General features: G+C 36.1%; 1 protein-coding gene across 29 annotated transcripts in view; it reads right to left on the minus strand.

Moving 5' to 3' along the window:
* Nucleotides 1-202: 202 nt before the first annotated feature.
* LOC105464832 (putative uncharacterized protein encoded by LINC00269) overlaps nt 203-15,856 on the minus strand; it is a 54,196-nt gene continuing 38,542 nt past the window's right edge. For 6 of the 29 annotated variants that reach the window (XM_071076504.1, XM_071076509.1, XM_071076507.1 and 3 more), the window contains 3 exons: nt 9,410-9,496; nt 1,682-1,802; nt 203-391 (listed from right to left, as the gene is read on the minus strand). In XM_071076504.1, the coding sequence (XP_070932605.1) occupies nt 303-391; nt 1,682-1,802; nt 9,410-9,466 (267 nt within the window). In that variant the 5' untranslated portion in view covers nt 9,467-9,496 and the 3' untranslated portion in view covers nt 203-302. Of the gene's footprint in view, nt 392-1,681; nt 1,803-2,002; nt 2,079-9,409; nt 9,509-15,856 lie in introns of all 29 variants that reach the window. The other 23 variants (XM_071076505.1, XM_071076508.1, XM_071076506.1 and 20 more) reach the window with 8 other exon arrangements.

Here is a 15,856-nt window from a genome sequence, read left to right on the forward strand (position 1 = left end):
GCTAATTTATCATTAGTTATATATTTTTAAATTCTTTTATCCACAAGGTAGAAACTTTTAATCAATTTTCTATCAGTAGTATTTCTCTTTCATTCAATCACTCCGATTTCTGGGTATATGTCCCTTCCAAGCTAATGAGAAGAGCTTTCAGCTAACTGACTTTTGCTGCAGTTGAAATTTTCAATCTTATCAAGTCTCAAGAATCTCTCTTCCCTACACAGTGCAAGACTTTCAGTCCCATCAACACATGTAATTTATTTAAAGCACATTGCAAAAACAGCGTAGGCTATGGAGTTAAACCACTATTGTTCAAGTCTCCCATCTCCTGTTGAGTAGATGTGTAACTTTAGTTCAGCCACTTCACCTTTGTAAGAACTTTCAGCACCCTCACCTGTAAAGCAGAAATAAAACTAATCACATTTTAGGAATTTTGCAAAGGTTACACAAAATAATATATGTTAAAATCTTAGCGTATAATTAAAACAGAAAAGATCCTAGAAATTTGTCCCTTTTGCTTCATCTCTCTCAAGTTCAAAGTTCCACAGATCTCTAGCAAGGGTCAAAACGACACCAGTCTCTTTGCTAAGGCATAGCAAGAGTGACTTTTATTCCAGTTCCCAACAAGTTCCTCATCTCCATCTGACAGCACCTCAGTCTGGACTTTATTTTCCATGTCACTGTCAGCATTTTGGTCAAAACCATTCAACAAGACTCTTATGAAGTTCAAACTTTCCCACATCTTGTGATCTTCTTCTGAGGACTTCAAACTGTTCCAACCTCTGCCTGTTACCCAGTTCCAAAGTCACTTCCACATTTTCAGGTATCCTTTTATAGCAGGATCCATTCTCTGTAGTACTGATTTGCTGAATTAGTCCATTTTTATACTGTTATAAAGAACTGCCTGAGACGGGGTAATTTATAAAGGAAAGAGGTTTAATTGACTCACAGTTCAGCATGTCTGGGGAGGCCTCAGGAAACTTTCAATCATGGTGGAAGGCAAAGGGGAATTGTGATTTATATTGAAATACTGTATATAATATTACTGCTGTTTGATTTTATACATTCAACAGACAGACATAGCAGAAAAAGACCTTTATATTACATAATGCAAGATCATCTAACAATGACCTCCAAAGAAATTTCTAAATTAAAAATTCATAGAAGACATAGCTATAAAGTGTTATGAATCAGATTAAGCAAATATTATATAAATAAAAGAATTTTATTCGTCTCCACAGAAGCTATATTTTGAAAACATGTAATAGCTCATCTAAAATGTACTACACATTTCCTAACATATTTAAATATCAGTGTTTATTAAGCAATATTCAATGTTACCTGCAGTGAAATAATGAAATATTGAATTACATCATAAAAGATGACAGAGGAGCTTAATACAAAAATAACTGTTTAACTAAATGATAAAGACAATGTATTATGTAGCAGTATAATTTGCATTCCATGATAATCAGCAGCATATTTTGAAAATATTAAAGAATTGAAATATGAAAATATTGAAAGAATATTAGTGTCAGCCGGGTGCGGTGGCTCACGTCTGTAATCCCAACATTTTGGGAGGCCAAGGCCTCATGAGGTCAGGAGATGGAAGCCATCCTGACCAACAGGGTGAAACCCCATCTCTACTAAAAATACAACAGTTAGCCGGTGTTGTGGGGCATACCTGTAATCCCAGCCACTCGGGAGGCAGAGGCAGGATAATCCCTTGAACCAGGCAGTTGGAGGTTGTAGTGAAGCGAGATTGCCCCACAGCACTCTAGCCTGGTGACAAGGCAAGACTTCGTCTCACAAAAAGAAAAAAGAAAAAAAAAAACCAGAATATTCGTGTCTCTGTGGAAAGGCAATAGTCATAAGCAGCCACCACTAACTTCAAATTTCTGAGTAACAAATTTTTTGAGTACAAATACATAAAATATTTTATCTCCTATTATATATTTAGAGAACTTGATTCTTTCGTTGCTGTAATTGTTTGTTCCTCACTCACAGATGATGTTGCAAGACATACAGAAGAGTTAACTTTAAACTTGATGTTTTCTTGTTATTCTTCTGCATGAGTGACCCTGTTGTAAGAGGAACAAACTATTAAGCTTGAACATTTGTGAACATAGGTAAGGACTGACAAGAAAGAAAACAACAAAGTTATTCTGACAAGCATCAGACTATGGAGTCTTTTATAGGGCTTTGCAGTACATAATATGTAATTTTTATGATTGACTATGATGAAAATTGCTTTCAAGCAGGCTAGTCAAGCATACCTGGGATCACCTTCTGGGAGAAAAACAGAAGTTAAAATGTACCTAGTTGCTCTGCTCTTCCATACAGATGCCTAGGTCTCCGTAACTGTCCCTGGAAATTCTCAGAGCAACTAAAATGTCACACGAAATTAAATGTCTCAAATAAGTTATTCTCAAACTTTAGTAAGCTTAACAAAATTACCTTGGCTACCCCAATATAGGGTCCCAACAACAGGAATTCTGATTCAATCCAATAAGTCAGTGTAGAAATCTGCATTTACAAGCATACCGTGTCAATTAGATGGGGGATTAAGAAGGCTTCTAAGAGAAATTGTACCTAATATTTAATTTTATCAGATCTCTAAATCTTCTGACACATATTGCTTTCAGCAGTATTAAGATGTTGAGAATGACCTTATACTCAAGTTCCATACTACTTGAGCATTTAGTTCTAACAGGTGGAAAGGATGATGTGAGCTTTATTCTGCCTCTGTTCTTATCAACAGAGAGTCCAAATGCAAGTGTCAAGGAGTATCAGGAGGAACAACAGCTTCCTCTAATTTCTCTTGATACATGCAGGCAATGGCCTTTCACTAGTAAGTACTGGCAAATAGACCACAAACATTGGGTTAGAATTCTACAGTGGTAAAAGGAAAAGCTCATGAACAAGGCATTATTGTGATCTTGATGCTAGGATGCAAAGAAAGAACTTAATTTATGCAAAACCTGTGTCAATAGTATGTGTTAGTATATAGGGAATCTATGGGGTGGTGTAAAGAGTTGATTTAACAAATCTCTGTGGAATTTCTTGCTACCACTCAGGACAAATACTCCATAGTGAACAAGACTTCAACAGCCTTTCTACAGGACTGAAAGCTTTCTACCACTTTCTTAAGACTACAGCTAGTGATAAGGGATCTTGTTAGGAATAAAGAAGAAAAGAAATGTATACTGTTCTCTCTGGATGAATAAAGCTCTAGTATTTATAAATCATTAAGTCTTCCTCATAACCCTGCCTGAAGGGGATAACAGAGTCATTTTCCAGGCAACAACACTTTTATAGCATTACTTCAATTTAGAAATCATAAGTAGTTCAAGTTATTTTTTCTTAGTATCTCTTTGTATGCTATTATGTTGTTGTTACCATGCAAATTGGGAATTAGGTGAGAGTGTGAAAATGTTGTACATGTGCACATTAAAATGTTGCCACATAGCAGAAAGCAAAAATGTTTTCCATAAGTCTGCTGACAGATGAAAATTTTATAGCAGACATCTCTCAGAAGTCATCTGCATTTAAGTTTAATATATGAAGAAATTATATTGTGTACTCCCTAAGAAAAAAATTGCAATTATGAAAACTGAAAACCAAAACCCTAGTCCCTCTACTTGGCCCAATTGACAGGCCAGTGCATATTGCTTAGTATTTTTTGCATCCTCTTTCCACTCGCAAAGGAAAACCACCTAAAATGCTTTGACCTGCAATATTTTAATATGATTTTCTCTTAAAACTCTCCTTTTAAGCCAAAGACAATAGAAAGTAATTTGGTAACACAGTATCTTAAAAATACTAAAGACATTGTAGAATATGAATGCATGAAATGCTCACACTGAGTTTGCTGAAGTGTGCTAACGAGCCACACTTCCATTCTGAAATGTTTCTGCAGTTCTGTCTATATGATCCCAAACAGCTTCTCATTTTTAAAACTAATATTTAATAACTTTTGTCTAGATAGAATCATTATTAATTCTAGCAAATGCTCTGTAAAATTTCTACAACTAAAATCAGACTTAGTTTCTTTATATGTATTTAACATTCAGAGAAAATGAAATTACTTCAATGTAATTCAAATCATATCTATCATTACTGCAAAGGAAACCCACTAGTAAGACTTCATATCAGGGTCTGCATAAATGACTGTTCACTCTCCATATTCACATTGTCACACCTACAATCATTTTTTCTGATGTAACATGTTCAATGAAAACTTCATTCACTCAGCCATTACTGAGATCCCACTCTCTTCTGAGTATTACATTAAGAAATAGAAAGTGTGGTCTCAAGGTTCTATCTCCTTTCTGGTCTGCCCCACCACTAAGGAATTGCACAGGACCCTGAGCAACAGTCAGTCTCAGCTACCGCAGACCACACTTTCTTTCACGCAGTGAAGTCAACAGCTGGGTAAAATCAGTGAAGAAACGTAGAAAAATCACTACACAATTTATTAATTTATCTGACTTTATTAGAGTAAGCATGAGCAGCAATGGGCTTATAGAACTTCAAAAATTTTCAAATAAGCATATTTATACTAACAAATCAGTTTTCCAATCAACTATCTACCCACAAACAATCACTTCTTTTTCTTCTTTACTTCACACAGTTTTCCAGTTGGTGTCAAGAGGAGACTGACCAAGTGTTTGGGCAGGCCCTTGTGTACCCAATTTAACCTTGGAATGTCCGTCTTTATATTACCATGACCAACTATGCAGAAGACATGGTATTCTCTGTACCTGCTGGACCCAAGATAGTGCTTTCTTGGGATCTTTGCCCCATTACATCATGTGATAACTTAAGGTCAAAGCTATCCAAATGACAAGATACTTTTTTACACATCCTAGATTGTGTTAAAATGATTATGTTTCTAACAATCCTTGCACCTTCCAAATCACCTTTAGGTACAGGCATTATCAAAATTTATTTAGGAACTACAATCCAGACTTTAACCAAACAATATACGTTATGAGTTTTACTTTATCAGTTTTTTTCTCCCCACAATAAAGTTAAATAAAATAGACTCTGGGTATTCCAATTAATTTTGCTCATGACTGTGAGCAACCATGATCTATCAACATTACAATCCTTCCTCATTTAAGTTGTAATATTGCCATTTATATTTCAAGACAAAAATACGTATTTGAAAATGATGCATTTGTTCATAAGCTAGATGATATATATGTACTAAAATAAGCCTGCTGCTCTACCCAGTTCTTTAGGTCTTCTGATATATACTAGGGTGGTTTGAATTGATGACATTATTTTTGATTCAGTTACTTAACTGAGGGCATTTAAGAGACTACTGTCTCACTGAGAGGAATTTCCACTTTTAGTGGTCACCAAAGGAAGAGCAACCTAATATAGCTAGTTCTAGCATCACACTGAAAATTTCATGTTCTCATCTTTATTTTAATACACGTATGAGACAGCAGAGCCCAGAGATAACTAAGATCATGTTGGATTTGTTTTGCAGGTTTGTGTGTGTGTGTGTGTGTGTGTATGCTTTGTTTCTTTTTAGGGGGTTGCAGGAAGACGGAGTCTCCTGCTGTCACCCAGGCTGGAGTGCAGTGGCAAGATCTCTGCTCTCTGACTGCAATCACTGCCTCTCGGGTTCAAGCGAACCTCTCACCTCAGCCTCCTGAGTAGCTGGGATTACAGGCCCGCCCCACCATGCCTGGCTTTTTTTTTTTTTTTTTGGAGACAGAGTCTCACTTTGTCACCCAGACTGGAGTGCAGTGGTGTGATCTTGGCTCACTGAAACCTCCACCTCCCAGGTTCAAGTGACTCTCCTACCTCAGCCTCCCGAGTAGCTGGGATTACAGGTGCGTGCCACCAGGGCTGGCTAATTTTTGTATTTTTAGTAGATATGGGGTTTCACCATGTTGGCAAGGCTGGTCTCAAACTCCTGACCTCAAGTGATCTGCCTGCCTCAGCCTCCCAAAGTGCGAAGATTACAGGTGTGAGCCACTGCACCTGGCCCCCTGGCTAATTTTTTTATTTTTAGTAGAAACAGGGTTTCACCATCTGGGCCAGGCTGGTCTCCAACTCCTGGCCTCAAGTGATCCACCCACATTGGCCTCCCAAAGTGCTAGGATTATAGGCATGAGTCATCACGTCCAGCCTACCTTGTAGTTGTTTTGCTTTGACCTCAATAAAGTTAGATAAGAAATACATGCTATTCTCTATATATTTATCTTAGATGCTTCTGACTTTTAAAAGTATTATGCAAATGGAATACTGCTATTGCTACCCATGGTTTTCCAAGCCCTTTCCTTTTTCTTTATCAGTAACTATCATGTTTGTAATCTCATTTCCTCTATACCAGAGGTGTTTGGTTTTTGTGTGTTTTTTTTGTTTTGTTTTGTTTTGTTTTTGATGGAATCTTGCTGTGTCACCCAGGCTGGAGTGCAGTGGCACAATCTCGGCTTACTGCCAAGTTCCACCACCCGGGTTCATGCCATTCTCCTGCCTCAGCCTCCCGAGTAGCTGGGACTACAGGCACCCGCCACCATGCCTGGCTAATTTTTTTGTATTTTTTTAGTAGAGACGGGGTTTTACCAAGTTAGCCAGGATGGTCTCGATCTCTTGACCTTGTGATCCACCTGCCTCGGCCTCCCAAAGTGCTGGGATGACAGGCGTGAGTCACCGCGCCCAGCCAGTGTTTTTTTTTCCTGCAATGCACATTTTAATATTTCCTGCTTCTGAATTCATTGATGTGATAGTTCTGATAAATCAAATCTTTCTAAGAGAGATGTTACTAACAGACATCACAAAAACTTATGTGCCTTCAAATGAATTCAATATTTCTAATTCCCTTTTCCCTCAAGAATGCATTTGCTTTCTACATTGCTTCAGAGTTGAACCCTCAATCATCTGTCAGCATGTGTTCTTAGGGCAACATTTCTGAGATGATAAAAGAATTTTAAAACAGGAAAAAGAATCTTAACAACGACATTTAGTTTAAAAATCTGTCAAGTAGATCTTGAATGGCTGCATGGACGTAACCTGATTAGCTCCAGACAAGTGTGAGAAATATAAAAATATAATTCAGCTTGGCTGTATGATATCCATTCACAGTGGATAATCAATCATAATGTATTTAGTTTGAGTTAATAAGGAGGGTGCATGTATTCAATCCCATCACATACTGTTTTCCATACTTGAGAAAGTACTTCGATGTATATTATCACATTTAATTCTCACAGCATCCCTGAGACAGTATTATGCCCACTTCACAGATGAAGAAACTGAAATTCAAAGAAGTGTTAAGAGATTTATCCAGGTTTACACAATACCCGGAGAGCAAGAAGCCAGCCTAAATTTGTTTTGGCTCAGAACTCAGCTGCCAATTACATTAGTCTAATGCTGAGGAGTTCCAGGTCCAAGGGAAAGTTAAGTCAATCAGTCACTTCAGAGATTTTTCTCTCTCTCAAATATGCATTTAGAGTCTCTCTTGTACCACAACATTAATTCATTAATATTTACAAAGAGCAGTATTACAATTTTAGAAACACCCTACCCATAAAACTCTCATAGGTCGTAGAAAAACAAAATTAGTATCAACTTGACTATGAAATATTGAAATAGCATGAGAAATCCCAAAGAACCGTATGTCTACATTTGTGAAATACAATTTGGTCCCAGCAGGAATTAGTCAAAAGAATCAACAAATGGGTCTATGATTTTTATTCAGTTTCTGAAATACACAGATTTTGTAGTCTCACTCAGTATCAATCTGTGATTGCTCCTAATAGCCAGTAAAAGTTCAAACGGTCAATAAAGCAAAACACTAACACATTTTAGAAATGTACAGCATTTTCATTTGCCTATCATTAATAATGGCTTCAATTAAAGTATAATTTCTTGCTTAGAATGACTCTGAAAACAGATGTTATCACCAGTAATAGTAAACACTTTCTTCTTTTAGGGAAAGGAGTATTTTTAGTTTCCTGGATTCATTAATGAGATGTTAAAATTTTAAACAATGTATATACCTTCTGTATAAACTAGTATTTTTACTAGTTATAAATGATAATTCATAAATGTAAACAATTGGATGGAATTCATTAGAAGCATAGCAATATGAGACAATTTAATGTAATATAGAGAAAATAATATCAGTGTAAAATATAGTTACAATACTTTGAAAGTTAAAAATAAAAGTTAAAACTAAATTTAAAAACTAAAAAATAAGGTAAAAACAAAAGAAACCCCAGTTCATTACTGAGAAAGGAATATCATATTTAATTTTCATGACTTTATTTTACTTTCAAAGTCATGTTAGTCTAGACATTTGATAGAGAAAAAGAGGGACTTAAAATAGTAACTTCAATATATAAAACAGTAATTACAATGCAATGTAGTTAAGTTGTATAAAAAAGCTAAGTACAAAGATCTTCAGACATGTGGAGGATTACGTAACCTGTACTAGATTTAAAGGACTAGAATATTTACTATTTGGAGAACAGAACATTTCAGTCAAAGAAATCACAGGTCTAATTGTATCAATTTATGAAAACACATTATGAAATTTTAAAAATACTTATCAGTCTCCACACACAAGCTAATTATAGTGCTGCTCGTAGTGTGATTCCATAAAATCAGTAAACATTTCCTGACAAAATCATGGCTTCTCTCTATGTGTGAAGGACTGTCTCTGTCAACTCAGATCATCAACCCTGATGCAACTGTAAAAATTAAAAATCTAGCTTGTTGTCTGATTACATTAAGCCATTTCACATTTTATCATCTTAAATTGAATAATTTTGTATTTTTGCAAAATAGCATAGAAGGAAGCAGAAGATTAGAAAAGGGGAAACAGAAATGACGAGTAGATAATTCTGTAAGCAGCCACAGACATCACAAGAACTGAGAGAGAAAGCACTGGTTAGGGTATGGGAGGCATTTTACAAACAAGCTTGCCATGCTACAAAAATTATTCTTCATAATGGGTTCAGTTGTGAGGTGTCTTTTCTTATTTTGCTTTTGTACTTATCCATGGGAAATCCTTTACTTGCATGCTTTTTTATTGGCAGAGAGCACAGGGGACAAGTCGGTTGGATTGAAAGTTTAAAGAGGACTATAGAAGCACAAAGAAATAAGGGAGACAGACACGAGATGAGAAACAGAATGAGCATAGTATTGGAAAGGTCACCAATTCTGGAATTAGGCAGTCAATGAAACCAGTACTCATTATTTACAAGCTCTAACACTGGACAAGGTACTTAACTTCTTGATCGCTCTACTATAAAAAAAAAAAAAAAAAAAAAAAAAAAAAAAAAAAAAGGGTATTTTTTGCTTTGTTTGGCAGTTTTGAGGACTTTTTAATCCTTTGCTTTATTTTTCTTCATAACACTTACCATCACTTGTCATAGTACATACTTACTTGATTAGCTGTTGTGTAGCTCTTCGAACTAATCAAACTTCCTGGGATCAGGGACATTTTCTTTATTCACTGCTGAATTTCCAGCACCTAAGAGAGTCCCTGGTCATAGTGAGAGCTTGGTAAAGAGCTGTTGCATAAGTTAATTAAGCTTAGTGAATAAATGAATTAATACGAATGAGAGCGCAGAATGCCAGACACAGCTTAAGCATTTACTAATTGTTAGATATTTGAGGCAAACTTAGATTCCAATGTTGGTGGTTTCATTTACTAATAGTGTGACCTGTGGCTTCTTAACTGGAAAATGGTAGTGAGGAAGAATTAAAATACCTACCTTTAACGGTTATTGTCAAAGTGAGACAAGTAAATGGGGTGAACAATGTCTGGTAAAATGCTAACTACATGGTAGCAATTATAGTAATTCAAAGTAAGAGATTTGACCAAAAATATTAGTGCTAAATTTCTGGAGAGTCCATTTTCTCCAGAGAGAAAATAGTCCAGTTGAAAATGCCCAGAGGAGGAGACAAGAGACCATTATGAGTACATCGTGTTCTTCTGAAGCTAGGCTCGCTATAGGACAATTAGAAATAAACTGAATTTATAAGTAGAATATAGCCACAGAAATCTAAGCTTTGGGATTCAGAGGATTATGCATTCATTTTTATTCATAATTACATATGAAAGTTCTTGTTTTTCTAAAATACACCTTCCTGAGGGGACTCATATAAAATGATCGTGTCGATGGCAAAGACATTTTCATAAAACAAGGCAATACAGAGTTAGACTACTCTTCATTTCTTATTGATAACAAGGCAGTCTCACAGCATGCTGGATTTAAGTAAACATCTTAAAGTGAAAATTGACCTATCCTTGGTCCTAGAGAATGAAGGGAAGGACTCAGTCATATGCCCAATTTGGATCTAATAATCTTCTCCAAAAGCATCTGTTTTTTGCTACTTGTCCATACTCAGCTAGTTGTTCAAAGCAATATTGAAAGAAAAAAACATGAATTTGTTTAACCATGATTACACAAGCAGTGTATGTAAAAGAACCACAAAACAATTCACATGTGAATAAGCATGTTAAATTTTAGTAAAATGCTCGTATTTTTAAATTAGATGATGGAAGATTCAGTATTATTTATTAATGTAGTAAAATTGAATTACACAAGGGTTTTTTTTTGCTATTTTTTATATTCTCCTAGTATACACAAGAATGATAGTGGGAAAAAAAGGAGAGTAACCACTTCTGTTGATAATGTATAAATAAACCAATTTTTATATGTATAAATATCCTGTAAATATCTGAACTGTTATACTAAAGTCCAAAATTACAATTCTACTCAGATACAAAAGAAATGTAAGCAGTCACATCAATGTTTTAAATATATAAATACATTTACTCATGCCATCGTCTGGGTACTCTAGGAAGCATGCTGGAGGAGGAGCTTAGTTTGCAGGATGTCTGTTAGAGAAACCCGTTGGGATCAACACATGCTGAATAGAGGGGAAGGAAACCATCCGTCAGATGAAGTCAACCTGTGATAGAGGCTCAGCGACAACCTCAGATGATTGTATAGAGAATTCTGCAGCTAAATTGAACATTATAGTTGCCCAAAGAAGGCCAAAATAGCTGGGCCTTTGGATGTGACCTGTTCAGACCTCGGAAAAGCATGACTTTGGAAAAGGTAGCTCTCTGTAACAAAGACGGTCCTGGAAAGATTGAGAGTTGAAGGGTGTCTGTCAACAGCCATCACAACAATTAGAGCAATGAAGTCTTCCTGCTCTGGGTAATGCTTACCACCTCTAATATTTCTCTTACTCTTAAAGGATATCTAATTGCAACTGTATAGTTTGCTGTATATTATGAAGATTATCCTGCAGAAAAAAAGAAAAACAGATCCAGACTAACTTATAACTTTCTCTTCTGGGTTGAGTAAAAGTAAGAGAAATATTTAAGAACCCTTCTCCCATTTATAAAATAAAAAGATAACACAAACTTGAGTTCAAAACTATATGCTTGAGAGGAACTGCACAGTAAGTAGCTTTTTAAAAAGTAGAAATACCCTTAGGGAAAATGCTAATATCAGCACTATCTGCACAGCAAGCCTTGGACAGAAACAATGTGGAAGAGCTAAAACTGATACTTTTATGTTAAATACAGATTCTAGAAGTGACTATAGTGGATAGTGCCATGTGCAAACTTGATTCTTTCTTCAAGATTGAGACGTTCATTCCCCCACCTGCCAGAGTGCAGAGCACTGCTGTCACTGGAAGGAAGTTAATTTATGCAAAGTTATGCACCATTGTGGACAGAGTAGATCTTAGGACTAGTTGATGGGAGTAGGGATGCTAAGATAAAAGTCCAGCATTCTTCCTTCAATTTGGGGGACCACACTGAAGGGGCATTTCAGGTCCAGAACTTCACACGGGATCAGCTGAGGCATGTACTATCACTGTATTGCAGCTCAACTTCTCCATCTGCCCAATCTTACTTCGGTCGTTCTTTTACTGTTATTATTCCCAAGACCACTTCATAATAAACCTTCTTCATGGAAATCTCCATCTCAGAATCTATTTCTTGAAGACCTCTCAGCAGACAGTTTGGTACTAGAAGTGATCCCAGGAAGGAAATTATAAAATGGGACTTTCAAAGTTGGATTGTCAGCTGACTGACTGGCATGGGGATCTCAACCTTAGTAATAGCTGGAATACTGATAAGTCTAGCATGCTGTAGTGATACTATGATTAAAACCTTCTCCATGGTATACTGGGATGGGAAAGCACCCAGTGGAAAGGAACACTCTGGCTAATGGGATATCTCAAGAGATTGAGAGATATGGAGGAATATTAATTATACTAAACAATTATGGAATTGATGTTGGTTACTAAGAGCTCCTGATAAACTGAAGATAGCGTAAAGGTCAAAGTAGTTAATCAACAGTGTAAGGCAAAGTGTAATAGTCAGAGAGGGTCATCTTACCAGTATATAAAGAGACTCTCAAATTCAGCAGCAATAGGAAAAATCCATCTTTTTCCTAGATGGCCTACAGAAATGACCCATTCTTCCCTGTTAAAGGCAAGTTCTTGCCTCATTGTTAATCCAGGGAACTCTGCCTTATAAACCAACCCGCTCACCCCCATCAGAATCTATCCCTTCCTCCTCTTCTGGCACCAGACCCATAACTGAAATAAGATCTCAGCATTACCTACCTGGGGAAGTGCTGGACTGGCTAAGAGAAGAAAAGGACTATATTCCAAAAGAGCTGTAGGACCTAGTTATTATGCATCAACAAGATCTGTGGGACTATATGTGGGCTGAATCCTTATGGTGATGGAGCAAAGAGGGTGTAAAATCAGCTGGATAAGGGAAAGTTTGCCAGTTGAACAAAAATGTTTATATCATGGCGAGAGTTCCAAGAAACAGTATACTACTAGGATGGAAAGATTGAAAGACTGGATAAAAGTGATGAGCCACAACAAATTGAACAGAAATGCTAAACAGAACTCCAGCGGCAGGTAGTGGAGAAAAAAATCAAATGGCTAAGAGAAGTAGTTATGCTAGTGGTCATGAATATACTGTGTAAGGCAGAAAACCCAAAAGCTGACTTTATCTCACAGTATTACCAGGAACATACCCTGTTTATCAAAGAGATAAGAACTTGGCCAGTGAGAGGGCCACCAGCGTTGTTGAGAATCTACTTTGTCTGCATTCTATAGGCTATGTCTAACTATAGGAGATACTTGTGTTGTATTGGGCTCATTAATAGAAATGGTGATAAGTAGTATCCGAAATGTAATAGAGGGCAGATGATAGTACTCAATTAGTAAGAGCAAAGGAGGCACCGTTATTTTAATGAGCAGATGAAGAAAAAGTGGCAGCCAGGGTATCTAACCTGAAAGCATTTATGGTGATGGTTAATAGAAGTTCAACTTCCCAGAAGCCAAATAGGTACACAGTCAACCACAGTATTATTGATAATCTATACCAGTGTTTTTCAATAAGGAGCAATTATGACACCCTCACCTCCACCCAAGTGATATCTGGCAATGTCTAAAGACATTTTTAGCTGTCACAACCTAGAGGGTGCTGTCATAGTTAGTAGACAGAGGGCAGGGGTGTTGCTAAACATTCTACAATGCACAGGACAACTCCCCACAACAAAGACTTTTCTGGCCCAGAATGGCAACAGTGCTGATGTTCGGGAAAAAAAAGAAAACATGATCTATACAAACAGAAGAAATCAAGCATTGTGCATCTGGAAGCTGAGGGAAGATGCTTTAAGAAAAAACAAACAAAAGTTTAGTCTAGACCTGAGTCAGTTTTCAGATATGACTAATAAAAGGATCCTACAACTCCACAGCTTGGCCAAGCAGTAATGATTCACCCAGTCCTTCTCTAGTAAGACTTATGGCCATTTACTTATGTTACAACATACTAGGCAAAGGTGAATACATACTCAGTTATTTCAAGGGCTGTGAGACATAGGTCTGAGTTGACGTTATTCTTTCAGAATGAGAAGTTTGTATTTTATAGGTCTGAGTTGACATTCTTTCAGAACGAGAAGTTTATATTTTTGTTGTTGTTTCTTTTTGTTTTTTCATGTTCCTTTCTTTATAGTGAGTCATACAGATTTAAGGTTATAAATGAAGTTTGGGTTCAAATTTTGCTCACAGTGCATCCACTGGGTCCATAAGACAATCTGGTGCCTTTTTTCCTTTTCTAAAATACATAATGTGTTGGACATACTTGATAGTTGTCAGAATTCATATTGTTCCTTGGCTATGGGATAAAAGCTACCATGCTGCTAACAGCCTATGCTACAGCAAATAAAATAGATTTACACTTTGGGGGATAACAGAATATGTTAGTAAACCCAAAAAGATCAATCCATTCAGAAAACCGAAAACCTGGACATAAGGCAATACAAGACATGAGTTGTGCATGTTTACTTGAAGAATGAGGGAATAGGAGCCTCTACAAGTAAATTCCTTACTACCTGATTTTAGCCTCAGGAGAAAGGTCATCCTGACTGTGCACACAACAGCAGCAGAGTCCAAATTGAAAATGCCAATTTTTCTATCCCGGAGAACCAGAAAACAGAAACTAGGAAACCAGAAATGCCGGAGTAGATAAATCCTATGAAGGAAAATTCCAAAGAGGAAATTCCTAAACTCTGTTATTTTACATCTCTGGCTGACCCTTAAACCACTCATGTTAAACGAACTGAAAGCAACTAAGTTAAAATAAAATTAAAAAGTCAGAACCAAGACTGGATCACTTGACCAAGGGAAGGGCTTACAGTTCAAGCCTAGACAACAAAGTCACTTGTTAAAGCAAAGGAACAAACACTTATTACACAAAACTAACAGAATTCAGATTCTACATAGCCTAATATCCAGTGTTCACAATAGACTCTAAAATTACCTGATATACAAGAAAATATAAAATATAAAAGATAAAAGCAATCAAGTCTGGCCCCAAAATGACCAGATGTTGGGACGAAGAGAAAATGATTTTAAAGTAGCTATTATAACTATCTTCAATAAACAAGACAAAATATGTTTTAAAGAGATAAAAATCTCAACAAAGAAAAAGAAAGTTTAATCAGATTGAAGTAGAAAACAACTAGAAATTCTAAAACTAAAAATACAATTTCGGAAATAAAATTTACTGGTGAACTTATCAATAGCTAATGAATACAGAAGAGAAAAGAATAAGTGAATCTGAAGACAGTACAACAGAAATTACCTAAGATGAAGAAGAAAACATAATTAAAAAGAACAGAGCGTCAGACACTTGCTCGATATTATCAAACTATAAAACATATATGTAATTAAAATACTAGGAGAGAAGAATCAAGCAGAAAAATAAACATTAAAAAATTGAAATTTATTGCCCAAATTTGACTAAAGACAGAGATTTGCAGATCCAATACGTCAAATGAACACCAAACAGAAAACACACACACACGCACATGAACGCATGTACATGGTGCTAAGGCATATTTTAATCAAACTATTGAAAGTCAGTGATAAAGAGCAAATCCTGAAAGCAGCAAGGAAAAATTTATTACCTACAGAGAACAACAAATTGATTAATGGCTGTCTTCTCATCAGAAATATGGAGAACAGGTAAGAGTAGAACATCTTTCTTGAAGGGCTGAGAAAAAAAAAATGCACCCAGTGAAAATATCATTTTGAAATGAAGGCACATGAAAGACATACCTAGAAAAAGAACTGTCACCAACTGTCCTGCTATACAAAAAAAGTACAAAAGAGAGCTCTTTAAGCTAAGGAGGAATACCAGATGAAATTATAGATCCTCAGAAAAGAATGAGAAATCTCAGAAATAGTAAGAAATGTGTTAGTGCAAAAAAGTATGTGTTTGTCTATTTGCCTTTTCCCATTGATTTATTTATAAATTATATGACTTCAAAACAAAAAATCG

Source organism: Macaca nemestrina, chromosome 13 (assembly GCF_043159975.1).
Source record: "Macaca nemestrina isolate mMacNem1 chromosome 13, mMacNem.hap1, whole genome shotgun sequence".
NCBI classification, from domain to species: Eukaryota; Metazoa; Chordata; class Mammalia; order Primates; family Cercopithecidae; genus Macaca; species Macaca nemestrina.